At 42.1% G+C, this 22,673-nt stretch overlaps 1 protein-coding gene across 2 annotated transcripts; it reads left to right on the top strand.

Annotated features, from left to right (window-relative positions):
- The first annotated feature begins 39 nt into the window (after positions 1-39).
- Positions 40-21,267, top strand: slc38a6 (solute carrier family 38 member 6). 2 transcript variants are annotated; one of them, XM_012864546.3, is made up of 16 exons: positions 40-339; positions 2,269-2,399; positions 2,491-2,564; positions 6,227-6,279; positions 6,376-6,415; positions 9,215-9,293; positions 14,634-14,719; positions 14,802-14,860; positions 14,968-15,039; positions 17,247-17,303; positions 18,778-18,857; positions 18,938-19,038; positions 19,110-19,234; positions 19,318-19,462; positions 20,772-20,866; positions 20,960-21,267. In XM_012864546.3, the coding sequence occupies exons 1-16, from the start codon at positions 247-249 to the stop codon at positions 21,041-21,043; spliced, it is 1,374 nt and encodes a 457-aa protein (XP_012720000.2). In that variant the 5' UTR covers positions 40-246; the 3' UTR covers positions 21,044-21,267. The 2 variants fall into 2 exon arrangements, with proteins under 2 accessions (XP_012720000.2, XP_036006826.1); XM_036150933.1 differs by lacking the exons at positions 6,227-6,279; positions 6,376-6,415.
- Positions 21,268-22,673: the final 1,406 nt, after the last annotated feature.

The following is a 22,673-nucleotide window of genomic DNA, read 5'->3' as shown; positions in this document are numbered from 1 at the left end:
GGTATGAAACGTGCGACGGAACCAGAGATGAGGGGGAGCTTCATTAACAACAGTGGTATTAATCAGCTGACCGGCCGAAGATAGCTGATCCGTACTGGAAGGTGGGGGTAATGCACCTTAAAGCTGCTTCCCAGCCGCCATAAAATCACAAGAAGAAGAAGATGTGTGGCCGATAAGAGGCTCCAGGAGAAGATGGGCTCATAAAGTCAGAGAGCGAAGCTGTTTGTGTGCTTTTATCTGGTCAGAATGAGCATCAACAGCAGCGAGCAGGCGGATGTTTACTCTAAACTCCCCGAAAGAGGCGCAGCTGTCAGCGAGAGGACTCCTCTGCTAGGAAATGTGAGTATAAAACTAACGCGTCTGCTGTCTGTCGCCGGTTTTCACACGTCAAAGAAGGAGTTTTAACCTTTATGGTCTCCATCACATGAGCTGAACTTCTCGTTTTCAGTTTCCTTCGAGTTTTCTGCTTGTGTCAGCACCACTCAGCCATAGTCCACCCTCACACTGCAACTCTAAATAACCAACAGTAATGATCATTTTATTTATTTGTAACACACTTTACATTTTCAAAAAGGGCTGGCATCAGTAAAACAATCAATGTAATAAAATCAGGGACAATAAACTGCAGATAAAATACACGAGTAAAAGTAGTGAGTACAGTAAAAGCAAAGAATTTAAAACAGGACAAAACAAATAAACCTACTTCTATTTTGTATTTTTTGTTGTTGTTGCAAAAACAAAACTAAGCCTAATTTCATATTTCTTTTAACTTCTGTTTGGTCTAACTTACTTCATGGTTCTCCATTTAACTCCTAATCATTAAAAAGAGATCTCAGCTTGGAAGGCGTAAGCAGGGTTGGTTGTTACACGATTATTGTCTTACATAAAAAGTTTTCCCCATTGAAACATACAGTAACAGTTCTTTCATTTCAATCAAAGCTTATATTGCTGGCTGAGAATGATTGGCCAGTTCTTTTTTCCATTAATTGTAGGGAGTAATTAACCATTAATGACCAGTTTTGTCCAGGGTTGGTTTTCCCTGTAGATATCACCAGGGTTTAAAATAAGAAAGAGACTCTTGTTTTGTATTTATAACTTTTCATTGTCTCTGACAGCGACATCAGTTATTTTGGAAATGGATACCAGCTTATACACTTTTTTTAGATTTAAAAAATGAATCTGAGCCAGTCATGTTTTATCTTTAAAATAATTGAAAAGTATTCCATATATTTACATTACCGTTGGCTAAAGCCACAGAGGCAAATTAGTACATACTCCACACTTTAAAACTCAATTTTAAACAAATTTTTACACACAAGTTAACCACCCACTTCTGAGCTCCTGATAAATATTTTAAACCCACCACTTGACTTGTAGCTTGTCCGTGAAAAACTGATTCAAATCAAAGCCGTTACCTTTACGTCTTTTATTACATGGCTGATATTTTGAGTTTATATTACCGGTAAAAGATATAAATAAATAAATACTGACCCATTTAAAAATGACAGAAAAAAACTCTTCTTGCCTCAAAGTTTTAGGTGTTCCACAAAACTGCTACTCCAGAATGGGCCGAGCAAGCAACTGGCATAAAAATGACCATATAAGTTATTTGGAATAATGTAAAAAGCAACAGATACAGTCCACTTCAGAATGGGTTTAAATTCATGATTTCTTTCTTTTTTTTCTCTTTGGTTGTTACTTTACAGGTTTCATTTACATGTAGTGTTTTTCCTACTGTAGAGTTAGTATTATTATTATTATTTGTTGTGTATAATGTGTGTTTCTGTGTGCTATGCTGCTGACATACTGTGAATTTCCCCACTGAGTCTCATATATCTCATATATATTATCTATATTTGCCTCCATGTGGTCGCTGCAGTACACTTCCTGTCTTTCGGTACTGTAACGGGGTGAATCCGACCGAGCGGCCTGCAGGTCAATCCGAGCTTGTTGTGACACTGACACCAGAGTTGCCACTTGTTCTGTCCAGGATATCCCCCATTAGAGAGGTCAAGCGGTTTGGGCAGCTCCCCTTATCCTGAGCTCAGGCAGCTGTCCTGCAGCCAGCAGCTCAAATCCCACCCCATCCATTCCCATTTCCATGCCCTGATCCCGCATGCCCCTGCAGTGTTGTTTTATCCCATCCTTCATCAGGCCAGGCCAGTTGTTCCAAGTACTGTCAGGAGGAAACCTCTGAGCAGGTTTCTTTCTCAGCGGTTTGTCTATATTCCTACAGCTTTACGTGTTTTTATTCTTCTGTGTGCACAGGGATCGGCGCAGACCAGAGCCACTGGAGCCTCCTTGGTCTCCTCTGTGTTCAACCTGATGAATGCAATCATGGGCAGTGGGATACTGGGTTTGGCTTATGCAATGGCCAGCACAGGAATAGTTGGGTTTTGGTAAGAGTATGCTACTTGCACCAGTCTTCTTTTTTTTTTTTTGAAGACATAGTTAATAGTCTCTTAGTTTTTGCTCTCCCTTTCCTGCCAGCATCCTGTTAGTGCTGGTGTCGAGCCTTGCATCGTACTCCATCCATCTGCTTCTGAAGCTTTGTGACCAAACAGGTGAGTCAATGAAACTGTCTCACCTCAGCTAATTCCCTCCAGGTTTTACCTCACTGATCGGTGCAGACATCACCCCATGAACCGCTCTTCCTCAACTCCAGATTTAATCGGTTTGTTGCGAAACTCTGTGATAGCAGTCTGTCGTTTGTATTTGGTCCTTACTCAAGTCCTGATTCTGACCTGATCAGGTGATGCTTGACCAATGATTACAAAAAAGGGTCAAAGGAGCCTAAAGAGAAGATAAAAAGGACAGACAATAGTGGGACGTGCAGGTTGTTGATTACCACTAAATTGACTTAAAGTCTGTGTTGATTTTCTGGTCAACAGAGGCTTCAAATGCGCACTGTTTGCCCCTTTCCCACCCACTTCCTTTTGTTTTATATGTTAAGATGTTTAACATATGTTGACACCAGACATTTATTTGCAATGTATAAAAACACACTGTAGTTGTTGATTTTTGCCCTGTATCTAACATTAAACCAAACATTTCCAGTTTTAGGTCAGTTCACATTGATACAGTTATCTCTAGGTGCCAAAATAAAAGTAAGGGTAGTCTTGAGAGATGTCACAAGTTTACATACATGATGATTATTATGCCTTAAAACTATATGGGAAAGCCCAGATTTCCACGTCACACTGAGCCTGGTTCTGGTTCTGCTGGAGGTTCTCCTCCCTGTTAAAGGGGAGTTTTCCTCTCCACTGTCGCTACATGCATGCTCAGTATGAGGGATTGCTGCAAAGCCATCAACAATGCAGACGACTGTCCACTGTGGCTCTACGCTCTTTCAGGAGGAGTGAATGCTGCTTGGAAAGACTTGATGCAACCTGCTGGGTTTCCTTAGAGAGGAAACTTTCTGACCAGTCTGAAGGATCTGATGGAATTTGACTTTGTATAGAGCCTTTAGATGAAATGTTGTGAATTGGTGCTATATAAATATGGACGAACTGAATGATGTCATAGCTTTTTATGCTTCTTATAGATTAATTCAGAAATTAATTGGTGCATGTGAATATATTTTAAGGAAGCATCTCAAACGTTTTGTTGTGCGACATCATAGAAAGATCAAGTAATCAGGTTTGATATCAGGAAGCGATGCCCGAGAAGCTTCTTTCATCTGTTCAAACAATTTTATAGAAATAAAATCCTCATCCCAAGACGAAGTCACACCTTTGCTGTGGCATCATTCATTACGCTTCTGCAACGTCACAATTATTTCCATCCAGAGTTGCTTTGATTTATTTATTTATTTATTGCCACGATCTTGTGGAGCTGATGGGAGGGCCGGCCTGCTGCTCAAATTCTTGTCCAGCACCTCCCAAACACTCTTAGTGAGATTGAGCTCCGGACTCTGTGGCCAACCCATGTGTGAAAAGGATTGCCTCCTGCTCTTTGAACCACTCTTGTACAATTTGAGACCAATGAATGCTGGTGTTGTCCTCTTGGTATGTGCCTGTGCCATCAGGGAAGAAGAAACTTACTTGTAGAATAACCATCCAGTATATTCAGGTAGTCAGTTGACTTAATTTTCTGTGCTCAACGTTGCTGAACCTGGAGTGAAATAAGTGCAGCAACCACAGATCCTAGCACTTCCCCCACAGGCATGAGAGGTGCATCATTTCATGCACCTCTCTTCTTACCCCTGATGTGGCCATTACTCTGGAACAGGGCCAATCTGGACTCGTCAGCCCACATGACCTTCATCATTTATATCTCCAGAGTCCAATCTTTTTTTCATTTAGCGTCTCTGATCAGTCGTTTTCTTAAGGCTACACGGCTGTTCAGTCCCTGTCCTGGTGCATGTGAAAATGCTCTGACTTTCACTATTAAGCATAGATGTGGCTTCTACTGTTTTTCTTTTATTTGATTTCACCAAACAATTGACCAACCAAATCCATAACAATATTTCTCCACATTTGACATTGTTTGTTGTCTCAGAAAACATGGATGTTTAAGAAATGCAGCTCACTGCACAGGTTGGGGTTAAATATCACTGCACGGATGAATAAAACACAATCATCCATGCAATAATGATCTAGTAGGAGGATCTTACACAGATGGTGTCTTTTCTTTGGACAGGATTTGTATAAAACACGATTGGTACGTCCAGCTGTCATATTTTTTTGGTGCAAAATCTGCAAATGGACCCAAGAACAAAAGTAGAAGACCTTGTGAAAATGCTGGCTGAAGCCGCTTCGTTATTATCCACAGTAAAACAAGTCCTGCACCAACATGGGCTGAAAAGACACTGTTGCAAAAAAAACAGAAAAGGCTGGATTACTGTTCCAAAATGCACCTGATAAAGTTAAAATTTTTACATCTGGAGGGTTATGGGGAAAGCTTGCAAGCCCGAGAGCAGCATTATCAACTATGAAGTAAGAGGTGGCAGCAACATGTTGAGTGGGTGCTTTGCTGCAGGAGGGACTGGTGCACTTCAGTAAAGAACATTATGTGGAAACATTGAGGACAAATCTCAAGAATCCAACCTGAAAGTTGAAGCTGGGGCCTAAATGTGGCTTCCAATGACCTTAAACATACAAATGAGTTACAAAGAGGCCTAAGGACAATAAAGTCAGTGTTTTGAAGTGTCAAGAGTTAAAGTTTAGTTTGATATAATCTCTGAATGTGGGGAAAAAAAGTTGTCTTTTTATAAAGTGGATGGAAATTAGAGACGCACCGATTCGATACCCGGATCGGATATCGGCTCCGATATTGACTCATCAGCTGGCTCGGATATCGGATGATTGACGCCGATCCAGCATTCCAATCCAGTTATTTAAAAAATAAAATTATATCATACACAGCAATAAAGTCACAGCGATCTATTCACTTCAATCAAGAATCAGTTATCGTCACCTTGTGAGATTACTTTTGAGGCAGACACCGGCTTAGGATGTGCAGAAAAAAAAAAAAAAAAAAAAACGGGTAACATGACATGCAAGCACAATAGATGTATTATTTTAAAAATAATTTTCACACAATAGAGCATGCAAAAAATAAAAAAAGTACGTAGCAGAGTCCGAAAGTTCTGATATTAGTCACTTAGCGAGGGATATGAGCCTTGTTACATGGATTAGTCCGTCCTTCATGAATCTCAGGTAATGAGGTAATTTTTGTGCTGTGGTCCTGAGGCTTCATTTATGGAAAAGTGCAATTTCATGTTCCTGAGAATGAGAGTGTGCCAAATAGGCGATAACAGTTGTGTGATTGTAACATGATGGACCACAAACATCTCAGCAGGGGGCGATAGCCCTCACAGCTCTTGGAAAGAAGCTGATCCTGAGTTTATTAGTTCTGGATTTGATGCTTCTGAAGCGTTTACCCGATGGGAGAGAGGCAAACAGCGCATTGGGTGGGATCAGTGGAGGTGCGTCTGGCCCTTCTCTAGTAAAGATGGTAAATTCAATACCACAAACATGGCAATACGGTTTATTCATTCAAGAGTAATATCGACTCGGTATTGAGTATTGACCAATATGCTCAGCCCATGTATCGGATTGGATCAGAAAAAACAGGATCGGTGCATTTCTAATGGAAATATCTGGTCTCAGCTGTGTGTGTTTAAACAGAACCTGTAAAATTCCTCGATTAAACTTTCAGACTTAACGTGTGAAACTACTTGCGTTTATTTGTTTTCCCTCTAAATAATGGTCATCTGCTGCAGGTATCAACTCGTATGAAGAACTTGGAGAACGAGCCTTGAAAAAACCAGGAAAAGTAAGAGCTGCCATCGGGATTTGACTGTAAGCTTCTCCGGTGTTTGTTGTTCACCGGGACATTTATTCTTCTCCTCCTTGTTTTTATTCTCTCCAGGTTTTGGTCGGATTAGCAATTCTCATCCAAAATATCGGTGGTAAGTCAATTTTTTATTTTTTTTTATTTCAGCGTGAAGTAATAAGACGTTATTTCTGACGTGCTGGACACAAACTGATTATGTGGCGGCTTGTTTTTTTGTTAACGAGAAGCAGAGCGGTGACTGGGCTGGGGATTGCTGCAGGGGCAGTTTGTTTATTTTGGAGGCAGACGGCGCCTCCTGCTGGTGAACAGAGCATCCTGTGCTGAGCCTCTCTCCTCATCGCTCCCCCTGTGAGGCCATTATCTAGATCCCCTGATAACCTCTGACCCTGTAACTGCCGTCCTCCCCCAGGCCTGAAACATGACTTCTCCCCTAATTGATCGCTGGCGGTAAAGCCCACTCCCACCCTGTGTGTGGAAAGCAGCTCACTGGGATCCCTCCCTGTACACACAGACGGTGCTTCTCACCCGACAGCTGAGGGCCGAGGCTCTGGAGCTGCTCCGCCGTCATTAGCCCCTCGGCTGAGTAAATTACCGCCGCGTCCTCCGATGTGTTGGTGTTCTCCGCGCGCGGGGCTCTGCGTGCAGGAGCGGGAGAGCCAGCACTCCAGAGTGCATCTGTCCATACCCCCAGCTCCTTTTTATAAGAGTGCAATTAGCCTCACTCTGGGTAAACATTCATCGGCGCTGCCAAAGGCTGAGCGTCCAATTGACCTTAATTACCGACCGCCCCGTGGCTCTCGCCGTCCCTGCCTCTCTCCTGGCTCTTAATGAAATGAAACTCGCTCTGTCTCATGTTGGCTACGCTCCGCAGCCATTTGCTGACCACACACACAGAAGGCTCGCCTCGATGCTCCTTTAACGTTACGCGCATGTTGATTATCAGTGTCTGTTTTCTTACCACTTGGCCGATAACCGTCCTCTTTGTTCACTCAAGGGCCCTTTTGTGTAGTCGTGTAAGTATTACTTCACCTCTGATCCCCATAGAAGTGCTTGTTGTGCTCAGTTGCATGAAGCTAAACCGCTGCATCCTGACTGCCTGTCGTGTGTTCCCGTCAGTGTGTCTTTATTTTATTGTCATTTTGGTTTAACATTGATGCATAGAGTGTTTTTTTTGTTTTGTTTTATGTGAAACCTTTTGGCTAACACACCAAAGCAGATCTGATATGCAGGGTTCCTTCTCAGTCTGGAAAGTCTGGGATCTGATTTATGTATTTTCCAGATCTGCATAAGTGTGGAAAAACGTTTGTTTCCCGCACTTTACTCCTTATCTTGCTGACCAATCGCTGTGTTCATCAATCCGTCCATCAGAGTGATATCGCCTCTGTTGTTCATATTTCAATCCTTTGTTTCTGAAGCTTCATTATTTAAAGTCTTGCCACCAGGGGCGGTTCTAGACAGGGGCCAACAGGGGCCCATGCCCCTGTAGAAATGGTCCTGGCCCCTGTTATGGCCCCTGTACTAAAGATATGATATTAAATACACTTCTCATAATTATTTGCAATGGCAAAGAAACCATAACTGATTGGTCACTTTGATCAATATTATTATTATTTTTTTACCTATACAGTTTTTCTCTACTTAAAAAGAATTTAAAACTTAAGATGTTTCACGTTTAGCTTTAGCTGTATTGAGCTGGGGGCAAAGTATTCAACTGCTAGATCAGGGGTCTGAAAACTGCAGTTCCAGAGCCACAAGTGGCTCACTTAATATTATTCCACAGTTAAATGTTGCCATTTTATTGTTGTTTTTTTATTTTTTTGTTCTGTGCCCCTGTGAAAAAACACTGGCCCCACCTTGGCCCCCCTGGTAAATTTGGTCTAGAACCGCCACTGCTTGCCACCATCATTGCACCGTTGTGCGTAGATAAAAGGACCGGCCAATGTTGGAGTCTGGACACATGTGGAGTTCTGACATTGAAAATGTGCAGGAACCCTGCAAATATTAACAATAAGCACATCCATAAATCCACTGGACCGGGTGGCGGATCAAAAATGCCTGTTGTAGAAGAGATTGTAGCGCAATACTTGCCCAGCAAGTCTAGCTGCCACATCAATACTTTTATGCCCACAAATAAAGTCCAGAAACATTTCATGAAGGAGTGCAGGATCCCTGACGGCCAGATTTTAGCGCTCGGACGTGGCAGCTGTTGTTCAGGGGGAGAGCATGTGCTGGTGTCTGTGTGGGCGAGAGCTTTATTGGAGGAATTTTCTTATTTAAACAAATGCAGGATCTAAGGGATTATGGCTGGGATTATTTAAAGGAGAGTCAAAGACCCGCCCCAGGGCAGGAAGGTCCCAGCCAGCCCTGCATTTGCCTGGCTTTCCAAAATCATAAATCCCTTAAATTCGCAAGCAGCATGTGAAGCGCTTCTTCAGACCAAATGTGTGCTTTTCTTTGGGAGCTCTTTATCCCGTTCTCTGCTGTCCTGAAGGAGTTTTTTTAGGAGCTTTCTTAGAGGAAGTGAACCAATCCTCTTGTCCTTGCTGAGGAAAATGGAAGTATCCCGTTTCCTAGCAAGGTGGAGAAAGGTTGGAAGTACCTGGATTAACGTCAGAGATCATTACTGTTAGCATTCCTCCCTCCTCACCCCCGATTTCCCATCCTGGCTGCACTACAGCAATTTGAAGCCCTGCGTTGTGTCTGTGTCTTCAAACCAAGGACTTTACTCTCCCAGAGCTACCCACCCATGCTGTGGTAGCCCCCGCCCTCTACTTTAAACACACCCCACCCTCACAGAACAGCTGAGAAGTGCCTGTGGCTCCATTCAGCCGCCTGCCGTGATCTTGTTTAACAGTTAATCTGCATGTTTTTGTTTTTTATGATGTAACTTTCATTGTCCTTGCCCTCTCCTCAGCTATGTCGTCCTACTTGTTCATCCTGAAGTCGGAGCTTCCTGCAGCCATCACCAGCCTCCTCAATGCAGAGAACACAGGGTGGGTCCATGCATTCTCCTCAAAATGAACATGTTTTCAAAGTGTCACACAGTGAATGACTGAAGCACCTAATGCGATTAGCAGCAAATGGGTCAGTCCAGTTTATTTTGTCCGTCAAATCGATAAGATTTGACATTTTTGCAAAGGTCTCTGTCTACTTAGCAGCATCTGGCATTAAATTTAAATCTTGTGCCGTGTTAAAACTACTCATACCCTTTTGAACATTTCCACATTTTTTGGCACCTTCCAACCACAAAGTTCAATGCATTTGATCATTTTTACCAGCAAAAATAAGATATCTGTGGTGTGCATATGTATTTAGCCCCCTTCGCTCCAATTCCTATAAATAAAATCTTGTGTAGCCAAATACCTTCTGAATTCAACTAATTAGTATATAGTAGGGCTGGGAAGGTACTTTAAAATCTCAGATCAGTATGATTTCAGTTCGCTTCGGTCCAGAGAAACATAAAAAGTGGCCATTATAGCACTGACTGGACATATGGTTTAATTTCTTTAAATAATAAATGATAAACGGGTATAGCCAACGGCTGGATAAAAGTCCTCAATGTTGTTTGGGTAATTCTTTAATAAGAATGTGCAGACATATGACAAACAAAAGGCTTAAATCACTTTGGAGTTGTTTTTATGTTCAGACAATCCAGTGTCCGTGATGTACTTGAATGCACCACACAAGTGCAACTCTTGGGAAATCTGGTCTGCTCAAAGGGACCAAGGTACCGGTGTGTTGTCGGATCTCACGCTTTGCAGCATGGGCGGTTCTAGACAGGGGCCAGTGTCCCCGTATACCTGGTCCTGGCCCCTGTTATTGGTCCTGTACTAAAGACATAATACTAAATCAGTGTCTTATGATGATCCAGCTGGTCTGCAAAGGCCTCAGAGGTTCGTTAGAGAACATTAGTGAAGAAACGGCATCATGAAGACCAAGGAACGGGTCAGGGAGAACATTGTGGAGAAGCTAAATGCAGGGTTAGGGTTAGAAAACAATATCTAAGCTTTAAACATCTTACAGAGTTCTTTGCGAAGCCGAAATCCTGCCATGACATAACCGTCCATCAAAGGTGACACGCCGGGCAACGTGATCATCAAGTACAGAAGAGCTCCATGCATTGCAAAAATGAATCTAAAAATAAGTAAAATGATCTTAATGTTTGTGTATTTATCCTTGATTTAGGCAGGTAAATAAGATTATCTGCCAATGGAATGAGTATTTTGACCCCTAAAATAAGATAATTAGACATCCTTCACTTGAAATAAGATGATGGAGATGAATTGTTCCTATTTTAAGTGCGAAAATCTTATTCCATTGGCAAATCATCTTATTTACCTGCTCAAATCAATGGCAAATACACTCATTTTAAGAACATTTTACTTATTTCTAGTTACGTTTTTGCAGTGTGAAAAGACTGGCGGGGCTACAGAGAATCTGGAAGAGTTGCAAAGAGAAAGTCATAAGAACTGCAGTTAAATGGAAGAAGGGTTAAATGCATGCAAAGTTGAACTTTTTAGTCTGCTGAATGCTATGTGTGGCTGAAAAAAACAACTAATGCTGCACAACACCCTGAATACACCGTCTTTGCCATGAAACATGGTAATGGAAGCATCATGCTGTGGGGCCAGTCTCCCGATCTAGAGCCAGCTGAGAATCTGTGGCAAGACATTCAGAGAAACTTTCCATCCTGACTCAGTTTGAGCTCCTCAGCAAAGAGGAACGGCTAAATATTCCAGTTTCTGCATGTTCTGCTGAGAGTATCTTGGTACGTTCAGTCCAGTTGATGCCAGTGAAGGGTCGCGCTACAATGTTTCTCCTGGTGAGGGGAGACACCACACTTTAAATTTCATAACACAAATATTCACCGCATTGTGTTCGTTCAGTTACATAAAATCCCAAATTTGGGGAAAAACTCCCGAGGTTTGAACACTCTGCAATCCATCCATCGCCTGTCTGCAGCCGGCATCCTTCATCAGGCTTTATGGATGACCCTGCAGCTCCTCATCCTCGCAGAGCGCGGTCCCCTGGCCAAGAATGTAACGTATATCTCTTTATTATTGGCCACGCCGGTTTAAGCAGGACTTGTAGCAGCTCTCAGCCCCCCATCCGTCAACATCTGACTCTTCCGCACACAGCTGCTCCGTATTAGCACGCCGCTTTCACTCCCTCCACCCCCAAATCTCTCACACATGTTCCCAGAATCAGACTGATACAGGGGGATATCAGTTTTGCCATTCTAATTACTGCTCGCCGCGGAGGGGAGCGAGACGCTCCTGTTAATTGGGCGGCTTCGGGACGTTAACTGGAGCGCGTTTCGCTTCCGTCAAAGCTGGAGTGAACATGTCGAGTCGTTAGTCATAATAGAGCTAAATGAAAGCTGTTTTGGTCTCAAGTTCGTCTCATGAAGTGTTTTTGCTCTTCATCTTAGTGTGGAGGCCTCTGCTGTGTAGCCGCCGTAATGAGCTGTCAGCATCAATATTTTAAGCCAGCACATCATTTTATGAACTTTTAGTTTATCATGGAAAAAAGTGTAATATGTTTCCCACTCGTTCAACAAAGTGAAATAGATACGTTATATAGATTCATTACACAAAGATTAATATTTCGAGCTTTTATTTATTTTGTATAATTGCGATCAATGTGGCTTACAGAGAATTAGAACCTGAAAAAGTGACATTTGGGACACTCGTGGTGTCAGAATCAAATCAGCTAACTCGCTCAAAACTCCTGCAAAGGTTTCCTGCTCTTTAAATGGTCTCAGTCCGGATCAGTAGGGGACATAATGAAGGGGAAGACAGCTGGCTGGACACATGTCCAGAAGACGGTCATTGACTCCCAGTAGGAGGGTAAACCACAAAATGCCATTGCCGAAGAAGCTGCTTCTTTTAATAGTGCTGTATCCAAGTATATTCATGGAAAGTTGAGTGGAAGGAAGAAGTCAGGTGAAAGTAAAGTCGGTATCTTACTTGGAAGTTAAGCTCCCAGAGTCTGGAGGACCTCAGCAGAACTCCTGACTGTTGAAGTGAGAGTGAAGAACGCGGTGAGAGCTAAAGAGCTGTAGGAGACCTTCAGATTAATTTTAAATCTCTCATTCAACCAAGTGGGAAAAATGGAGAACATTCCAAAATGCCCACCAACATGCTCAGGTCTCACCCTCCAAGCAAGTCAAGCATGAAACCAGAGCACAAGATGCTAAACGAAGTCTCAAAAATTCAAATCGATGGAAAATCCTGGAACATGTTCCTCAAACCGACGATAGAGACAAGCCTCCTGATTATTTAGACCAAAAGGGAAAACTTCATCCATTAGCTTTAACTTCTTTCTCGGTTAGAAAACCCATTTGTGTTGTTCACATGCGATAAAATCAATGAATTAAAGGATAAAATTAGACATCAGTATGTGTTTGTTGATATCAGAGGTGGGTAGAGTAGTCAGAAATGTTACTCAAGTAAGAGCAGCACTACTTCAACGTACTTTTAACACAAGTCAAACTAAAAAGTACCCAACCAGGAAATTACTCAAGTAAGAGTTAAAAAGTATTTGGTAAGAAGGCTACTCGAGTACTGAGTAAATATTTATAACAACTGATTTAATATTTAAAAAGTATGTAACCAGTCTGGCAAAAATATGAAATTATGTACAAATTCCTGTATTTTAACGACTAACATTAAAACATTTACAAACAATAACAGTTACAAATTCAGACAGAGGAAACACTTTTCTAAACAATGTTTTCAACATAAAACTTTGGAAACCAAGCAGTTAATGTATGTATTGTAAGTTAGGACAGTGCAAAGTACTTCCAATGATAATATCTACAGTTTACTGTTGTTACGTGACCTGTGAATGGCTGGAGGAGCTCAGCAGATAGAAAATACCATTAAAACAACAAAGCTTGTGTACAAACAAGAAGTCTCACCTTAATATAAACTGTAGACGTGTCTCTGGTGCATTTTTGGTAGAAACAAGTTTGTTCTTTATTCAGTAAAGTTACTCACAGTGGATAGAGTAGCCAGACATTTTACTCAAGTAAGAGTAGCGATACTAAAGTAAAAGTAAGAAGTACGGTGTAGTAAAACTACTCCCACAAGTATATCTTGTTCAAAAAGTTACTGAAGTAAATGTAACTGAGTAAATACACTGCAAAAAGGGCACTCAAAGTAAGTAAAATTTTCTTGGAATTTGTTTATTTATCCTAGATTTGAGCAGCTAAATAAAACTATTTGCCAATGGAATAAGATTTTTGCACTTAAAATAAGAACAATTCATCTCCATCGTCTTATTTCAAGTGCAGGATATCTATTTATCTTATTTTAGGGGTAAAAATACTTATTCCATTGGCAAATAGTCTTATTTAGCTGCTCAAATTAAGGAAAAATATACTAATTTCAAGAAAATTTGACTTACTTTGAGTTCCCTTTTTGCAGTGTATAACTAGTTACTACCCACCCTCTGGTTATTACGGGCTGAACGGGATATCCGACTCCTTTCATGTTTCATACTTTAAAAATCTAAATCTTTATCTACATTTTGTTTAGTCGTAGCAAAACAAATGCTGTAAATGATGTCTGTCGTGACTAACACTAAATTAAGTTGAAGATTGATCTCCTAAGTAGTTTTTAAAGTGCTTCGTTCAGCCGTTATAGCGAGTAGTGATTGAAGGTTGTTGGGGGGTCACCGCGGACGTCCCACCTGGCGCTCCCGTTCTAGGATAGGAACCTCGCAGACGCGGGGACGGATCCAGCAGCGCCGACGGTAACGCCGCAGCTGTGAAGCTGCCAAACGGGGGGGGGGGTCAGCCGACGTTGACGTGGTCAGAGCAGGTGCTGCTGGCGCTGGGAGCCCAGCAGACGGCCGTGGAGCCGGTCCCTGCGTGACCCGGCGCTGCGGCGCTGCACTGGGGCGGCGACAGCCAGGGACCCCCGACCCCAGCAGAGCCAGCATGCCTTCCACATGTGTCACTACAGCGCACACCCGACCCCCCCTCCTCCACAATCCCGAGTAAACCGCCAAGGCTCTCCTTCTGCAAAAGAAAATATTATTCTGCTCTCTGAAAACCGGCAAGAGAAATGTGGCCTCCTCTGATGGAGCGACGCAACGTTAGCATGTGAACTACATGACTGTTATGGTTTGGAAGAGCTAAAGCCTTTAATTCGTTCCACATGACGAGTCTGTCGCTCTCTATTTGAGCACAAAATGGAGACAAATTTCCAGAGCTGGTTCACCTTAAAACATGGCAGATTGGTTCTGCGGCTGTCGCCCCCGACATGTCAGAGGATCCGCTCCAGCTCAGCCTTGACTTTGGGTACTTTATGTCTTGTGTTTTACAGGAACGCCTGGTATGAGGATGGCAGGGTGCTTCTCATCATCGTCACAGTTTGTGTCGTTGTGCCTTTAGCCATGTTGCCCAAAATCGGTAAGTTTCCAAACAAAGAAATTATATATTTTTTTTTTTTTTTCTGACTGGTTTGAATCACACTGTCTCCCGCGCTCCACAGGATTCCTGGGTTACACCAGCAGCCTTGCCTTCATCTTCTTGTTGTATTTTACAGTTGTGGTGAGCTCTGACCTAAACCTTCAGACATCTGCTGACTGTAGTTTGTTTTTATTGTTTGTTTTTTTGTTCGCGACGCTGACTCGCTCTATTGTTGTCTGGTTTTTTAGGTTGTGGTGAAGAAATGGTCCATCCCTTGTCCCCTGCCTCACAACGTCACGACACTCTCAGACTCCCAGAAGGTGATCGTAAACAGTTGCTGCAGAACTAAAACACATAGATTAGTTCAATACGCTGAAATGGTTTTATGCTGCGTAAGGGGAATGTTGCAGATGGATAGGCCATGGTCAAATATATTATTACTCATTAGTCAGAATTTTAATTTATTCTCATAATTTATCACATCCACTTTACTTTCTTCCTAGAAATGATTAAGACCCCGTCACTATTATGTCCAGAGGTCTGTAAAATCCAGCATCCATGCCTGCAGGCTGCTGCTACAAAGAAGGGTCGCTCTCAGGGAGCTCAGTGAATATTGATACCGTTATAGGATGCCACCTGTGCAATAACTCGCTACTAAAAACTCCACAGTCGATTAGTCAATTAGCAGCAAATGCAACTCAGTCACAAAGTGATAGGCCAGGTATTGGAAAGGGCTGAAGCCAAAGAAGTCAGCGACTAGGGCTACACAATATATCACAAATTTATCGTCATCGCAACATGCATGTCGCAAAGCTGATATTTGCTCTTTTTTCCTGTATCGGCATCCATTATCTAAAAACCCTTGTCTGATCTACATTGACGCTAGTTCCCACTGAGAATCATGTATGCACATGAAAACAATTACTAATCTCTGCGCCTACAGCATCTAAACTTAACTTTACATAAAATAATGTTCATACACTGCAGCGGTGCTCGGCGTGTTTTTTCTCCTCCTGCTCCCCACTGATCTAAAGAAACTCTTTTCTTGCTATGATGTATTCATTAAGTGCGAGCAAGCGGCACCATAAGAGTCGTGATGCGGGGTTTTTTTTCTGTGTACCTTTCAAACTAAAGCTAAAGCTGATAGTTAATATTAGATGGTTTAAACGCAAGTTTTGAGACTTGTGTAACATTTGTTATCATTGTGTTATTTTTAGCATGTAAATGGCGGAAAGAAAAAGCGATATCTGCTCCGAGGATCGGCCCCAAATAATCGACAACACATATCGGGTATCGGCTAGAGACTGATGTCATAACAATCGGTATCGGCATTGGCCTTAAAAAAACTGTATCATCAATCTCTACTCAGATCTGCTGTGTTTGTTGTTGCTGTATTAAGTATTTAAAGTGGAATAGTCAGATGTCTGCTGCTGTTACTAACTAATCATTTGATGGCAGTTTTGTGTCGCTCTCTTCCTCCAAAGCTGTTTTATTGGATTGGGATCTGGGAAAACCTTCCCAAACCTTCTTTCTTTTAGAAATCAGTTTGTGATCTTTAACAAATATTATCTGCAAAAAGGGAGTCAAATATGCTCATATTCGCATATTTTCCACACCTTAATCTCTGTGCTCCGTTATTTTCTGGCCAGTTTGACACTAAACATAATAAAACCCATCTGAGTACAGCTCTTTTGTTGTCGTCTCATCTGATATGGGTTTTTAATCTTGTCGCAGGGTGAGTTGTGGTTTTCCTCATGCTGCAGAAAGGCGTCTCTGTAAAGGCGGTTCTGCTCTGAAACAGCTGCTGTTCTTAACAGAGCGCCATAAGTGGTGTCATTTCAGATGTTGGGTCCTGCAGCATTGATTAGTGGCATTTATGGCTCATTCTGGCTCCTGATTGCTGCTGCAACCATAGTCTCGGTAATTTAAGCAGAGAAAGTTCTGCTGTTTAGAAATAAAGTTCTTGTCTTCTGATGTTTCCCTTATTATTATTAATTACTTTCACATTTGTGTCTTGAGAGAAGGACAGTATTGTTCAGCTTTTTCCACAGTTGTTGAAGAACTTAGTTTTTTATGTATCTGAGCTTTAATTTTAAATATTTGTTTCCATATGGTGCTGTTAGGAACCGAAGGCCTGAGGTAGGTAGTTTTAGCCGAGACGTTCATGGCCAACAGGATTAGGAGGAAAACCCAGGATGTTGGGTTTACTGATTGTGTCAGATTTGGCTGATGAGGACCAGAGAGGCCTGCACAGAGCTCTCCACGGTGAATAAAGCCAGTCCTTAAGGGAAGGAAGTCCAGGTGACCTTTCCTGATCCTGGAAATGAACTCTGACTTTTAGAAATTCAACACCGAGCTCCAGCTCCAGACTGAGCGTAGGCTAACTTCTGACTTTACCTCTCTGGGTTTTTTTTTTTTCAGCTTTCCTTTAAGATGTGTAGGCAAACAGTGGGAATGTGTTTCTATTTTCATGACAACTGCAGAAGTTTTATGTCTAAAGGAATCTTTTGTCGTACTTTTTTTCCAGGTATCAAACGTGTCTGACTCGGACTGTACACCCAAACTCTTCATCCTCTCCATTAAGGTGCGTATATATATATATATATTAAACCTTTTCTCTCCGCTGCACACACGCAGACCGTTTGAGGTGCTGGTGAGAAGCTGTTGAAAGCCGTTCGTTCCACTCTACTGACAGCTCACAATCTCACCTATGATGGGTTGTGGTGCTTTTATGAGGATGGTGAGCAGCGCCCCTCACATTTACATCACGTGCAGATTTACTGTGCTGTGTGCCGTGTGAAAGTATTCACAGCCCTTGATCTTCTTGTTAAAAACACAAACTTCAGCTTATTTTAGTGGAATTTTCAGACCTGCACTAACACAGAGGGTGCATACGTGGGAAGAGGAAGGGAAATGAGACATGCTGTGCCATGCATGCAGCCTCTATGAGTCAAGGCTTTGCAGAACAGCTTTTTGCTGCAGTTAATGCTGCATTTCTTCTGCGGTGTGTCTCTACCAGCTTTGCATATCTACACACAGAAATCTGCTCCAACTTCTTCAAGCTCTCTCGGGTTGTATGCAAAGCGTCTGTGAACATCAGTTTTAGAATCTTGCTGCAGGTCTGGGCTTTGACTAGGCCGTTTAATGCGCAGGTATGCTTCGATCTAAACCGTTCCATTGCAGCTCTGCCTGCGTGTTTCTAGCCGTCACGCTGCTGGCAGGCGAACCTACGGCCCAGTCTAATTTTTTTTTTTCTCCATCCGGCTTCTCCTCAACTTTACTCAGCTACAATTAGTAGCTTCTTATGGATATTTATAATAATATCATGCTTTAAATTAGATTTATGAGACTAAATTGCTAAAGTGCTAAATTTAAGACCCTTCAAGCAGGTAACTTGTGCTGTTGAACCAAGGATATTTTTAATATATCATGAAGGAAGTTCTTCAGATGGACTTTCAACGATGGCTTCTGGCCATCTTAATCCGTAAAGCCCGGATTTGTGAAGCAACGTTTTCTGTCAACAGATTGTCCCACCTGAGCTGCACTGCAAAAACTGAACTAAAAATAAGTAGAATGTTCTTAAAATTAGCGTATTTTTCCTTGATTTGAGCAGGTAAATAAAATGATCTGCCAATAGAATAAGATTTTTGCACTTAAAATAGGAACAATTCATCCATGGTCTTATTTCAAGTGCAGTATATCTAATTATCTTATTTTAGGGGTCAAAATACTCATTACATTGGCAAATAATCTTATTTACCTGCTCAAATCTAGGACAAAAACACTCATTTTAAGCACATTTTACTTATTTTTAAATCCGTTTTTGCAGTGTGTGGTTCTCTGCAGCTCCTACAGAGTTACCAGGGGTCTCTCGTCTGCTTCTCTAATTAATCCACCGCCTCTCAACTTAGTTGTACAGCCTTTGCTTTTTGACGCTGTTTGCTAATCAGGGGGATTGCTTTAAATCGGATTCACTGGGTTTTATTTCAGGGAGCCAGAGGAAAGGGGGGTGAATATGAACGCGGAACAGTCTAAGCTGACAATCTGTTTTGTTGCAGAGTGCCTACGCCATCCCCACCATGGCCTTCTCCTTTCTGTGCCACACGGCCATCCTGCCCATCTACTGCGAACTGGAGCGGTCAGCCCTGCAGGTTTCGTACGTCTCTGGAGCCCCGGCGTGAAACCATGACGCTCACCGAACGACTTGCTCTCTTTCAGACCAACCAAAGCCCGGATGCAGAACGTTGCAAACATCAGCATCGGTCTCAGCTTCCTGCTTTACTTCATCTCTGCGCTGTTCGGGTACCTCACCTTCTACGGTAAGCCGGCACGGACACACTTAATCAGCTCCAAGTCCATGCTTCTTCATTCTTCTTCTTCTCCTTTTTAGACAACGTAGAGTCGGAGCTGCTGCTCGGCTATGGAGTGTACCTGCCGCGGGACATCATGGTGATGACGGTGCGGCTGGCCATCCTCCTCTCCGTGCTGCTGACGGTGCCGCTCATACACTTCCCTGTGAGTGCGGCTCATCCTCATTGATCAGATGTAATCATCAGTGAGCGACTTTTAAAGCGGAGACCTTTGTTTTGCCGCTGTAGGCCCGTAAGGCTGTGATGGTGCTGCTGTACGGAGGACGCCACTTCTCCTGGCTGACCCACATCGTCTCAGCTCTGATCATCCTGAGCGTGGTGCTGATGCTGGCCATCTTCGTGCCTGACATCAGGAATGTGTTTGGAGTCGTCGGTATGTATGAGTGTTTTATTATTAATATTATTATTATTATTATATTTTTACATTCCTATGGACAGAACTGGTAAACCAGGTTTGTTTCCACACACACATCTCTTCAGCTTTGCCGCCAGATTATTAATGGACCTGAGATCAGGGCTTTGTGGCGCCCGATCCAAAACACTGACTTTGTTCTCCTTCCACCCAAAATATCACCTCCTGGCTGATGTCTTAAGATGTTGCTGCTGGAGTATTCACTCAAAAATAACGGTTGTTGTGTCTGAGTCGCAAAGACTTTTTCAAAGTCTTTAGCTTTTTTTTCTGCTGTTGATTTAACGTTTTGCAGCAAACATGTTCATCTATCGGACACAGAACCGGTCTACTTCCTGAATGGTAGGATTACTGGACAACCTCACTCTGGTTATACTTGCTTATGAATACTTGGGACAGTAGAAAGCGGCAGCTTCAGGTATCTGGAAATACAAACGTATGGAGCTCCTCTCTTCTCTTCCTGATATCTTGTGTTGTGTCTTACTTATGAGGTCACTCAAGGAAGAAGCGTGTTTAACTCAAATGTTGATTTAGAAGCTTACAAAGTCATGACAAGATCACCTGGGTTCCCCCCAAATCACTTAAAGACAAATAGTATTCTGAATCTGGGTAAATTTCCGTACGGAAGAGGATTAGGGCCACTCAAAAAAAAAAAAAAAATACTCAATTCTGACTTTTTTGAAAGTCAGAATTCTGAGAAAAAGAAAAAAGTCAGAATTGAGTAGATTTTTTTTTTTTTTTTTTAGTGGTCCTAATCCTCTTCTGTACTTCTGAATCTAAATCAATAAAAGATTATTATAGCATTTAGCAAAATGGAAATCAATCTAATTGACCTAAAACACTAAAAGTTTAGTCCTATTTAATGTCAAACGGAGAACATTTTCTTATTTGTGTTTTCTATACATTTCACTGCTTGAATTAAATTCTTAAAATTTGAATTTTAAGGAAATGTTTTGAAGGGGAGGCATATTATGCATGCAAACTGTGTGCGTGAAAGATAAATAATTATTTTTGATTTAATGTAAGAAATGTATTAATATAAACTACATTTTAAGTTTTGATGCTGTATCTATTTCCAACAGCAGACGTTAAAAGCAGCCACCTTGTCAATATTCAGGCTATTGATTGTTGCTTCTAAAACTGCACTGTTTATGCATAATTAATGTTGCTCTCCTGGTCCAACGGTCTGTGAAGCTGCTGCAGTTAGCAAGGCTCCACGTTGCCTTTAGGCGGTTTTAAAGTTTTCCTCTTTATGTTTTTTTTTTATTCTTAGGATCAACGATGTCCAGCTGCCTGCTGTTTGTTTTCCCCGGCATCTTCTACCTCAAAGTCAGCAGCCAGCCACTAAAGTCCGCCGACTCCATCGGGGTAAATCTGCACAGTTTCATGTCTGTTGCCTTTAACCGTGTTATCCCTGGTGCTGAGCTGGTGTTTTCTTGTTTGTTTTTTTTGTCTCCCTAGGCCATATTTCTGGTGGTTTTTGGGGTGATAATGGGCGTTAGCAGCCTCACTGTTATCATTCTGTCCTGGGTGTTCAGCTCCTGAACCCGCTCCGACCCAAATCCAGACCCAAGCAGGGAGGAAAGGGAAATGTGCACCAAAGAAACTGAATCGTGAAAGGGACCGGCGTCCCCCTCAGGGACGTTTTATGATGAACACTAATGCGTTTGCCTAGTTTTTAACCTGCAACAAACTTTTTTTACATATTGACTTTAAAAGCAACCAATTTGTTTTATTTTTTTCCGGATTTAAAGATGACTAAGGGTTGATTTTTACTGAGATTTTGATTATGCACTTTATTGAAATAATGATAATCTTTATTTCCCCCCCCCAAACTTTCAATCCAATTTCTCTCATGACATCCTTCAAATCTTTAATTATTCTTGTCCGTACTTTTGTATTTCTGTCTGCAAGCACAACAAAGAGAATCACTTTATGTTTAATTGTCTTCCAGCAACAAGCATTAAACGAAAGGGAAATTGTTTACATAATGTTTAACCACTAAAATGTCTTTGTCAGGAGTCGAGACTAAGACTCATCTGTGTAATCCTGTGTTTGATTGGCAGCAGCGGTTCTGATGCTGAGAGCCTCCCATGCGCTTTGCTGCGGCTCGGCTTGCAGCTAATGAAAGCCACACGATGCTGTTTAGTTCGTCTTTAAGCTGCCTCTCAAACGCTCCGCCAGCCGGCGGTCTTCTGCTTTTCATCTCAGAAATTAGGCGACGCTGCAGAAAGCTGCGGCTGCTGAAGGACGGCCGCCTCCGTCCGTCTCCACGTGGGACAGCCTCCCAGAGAAAGATGCTCAGCTGCTTTCCGTGCTGGACGTGTTCGATGCCCTCCACGATCTGGACCTGAAACTCTTCCACATTTATTTATTTAACTGCAGTGGGTATAAAAAAAAAGTGTGCTAATCATGATTTAAAGAAAATAAATGTCTTTTAAACAGTTTCCATCTTTAATATGACCTATAACCTGTTCAACTGCATTGAAAAATAAATAAAAAATCTTAGCAGGGCAAAAAGAAAAAAACGCTGACAGAGTAAAATAACGTGGTTGCATAATAGAAAGAGAAGAGATTCAGGTCTGTGGTTTAGCTGGTCCTTTCCTCCACTAATTTTCTTCTAATGAAGCCGTTTTTGTTGATTCGGCTGCATCTCTGGCTCGTTGTTTTGCAGCTTTTCCAGCAGACGCCTGAAGATTGTCATAATAACTCACTTCTCCTTTAATAAATGCCCCACTTCTAGGTGGAGGAGAACAGCCCCGCAGCATGATGCTGCCCTCACCATGCTTCACTCTGGGTACGGTGCTGTGTTGTTTTCACACCTGTTGGAGATGAGTTCAACCTGGATATCATCTGATCCAAAACACATTTTCCTCGCCTGCCTTTAACAAACTGTTAGTTTTTTGTTGCTAAACTGAGTTGGGCTCAGATGTTTTTTCTTGCTGGCCTCCCTGCTTCATAGCCCAGACCTATGAGGAGCACGGTTGTCGCTTCATGCACTTCACAATTAGTGCTCTCCAGAAACCGACACACTGCAAAAAGAAAACTAAAAGTGGGTCAAATTTTCTTGAAATGAGTGTATTTGTCCTTGATTTGAGCAGGTAAATAAGAATATCTGCCAATGGAGTATTTTGACCTCTAAAATAAGAGAATTGGACAAACAGCACTTCAAAAA

This window comes from Fundulus heteroclitus, chromosome 19 (genome assembly GCF_011125445.2).
Source record: "Fundulus heteroclitus isolate FHET01 chromosome 19, MU-UCD_Fhet_4.1, whole genome shotgun sequence".
NCBI lineage: Eukaryota > Metazoa > Chordata > Actinopteri > Cyprinodontiformes > Fundulidae > Fundulus > Fundulus heteroclitus.
The sequence above is the reverse complement of the archived record's forward strand: the minus strand, read 5'-3'. Positions and strand labels throughout refer to the sequence as shown.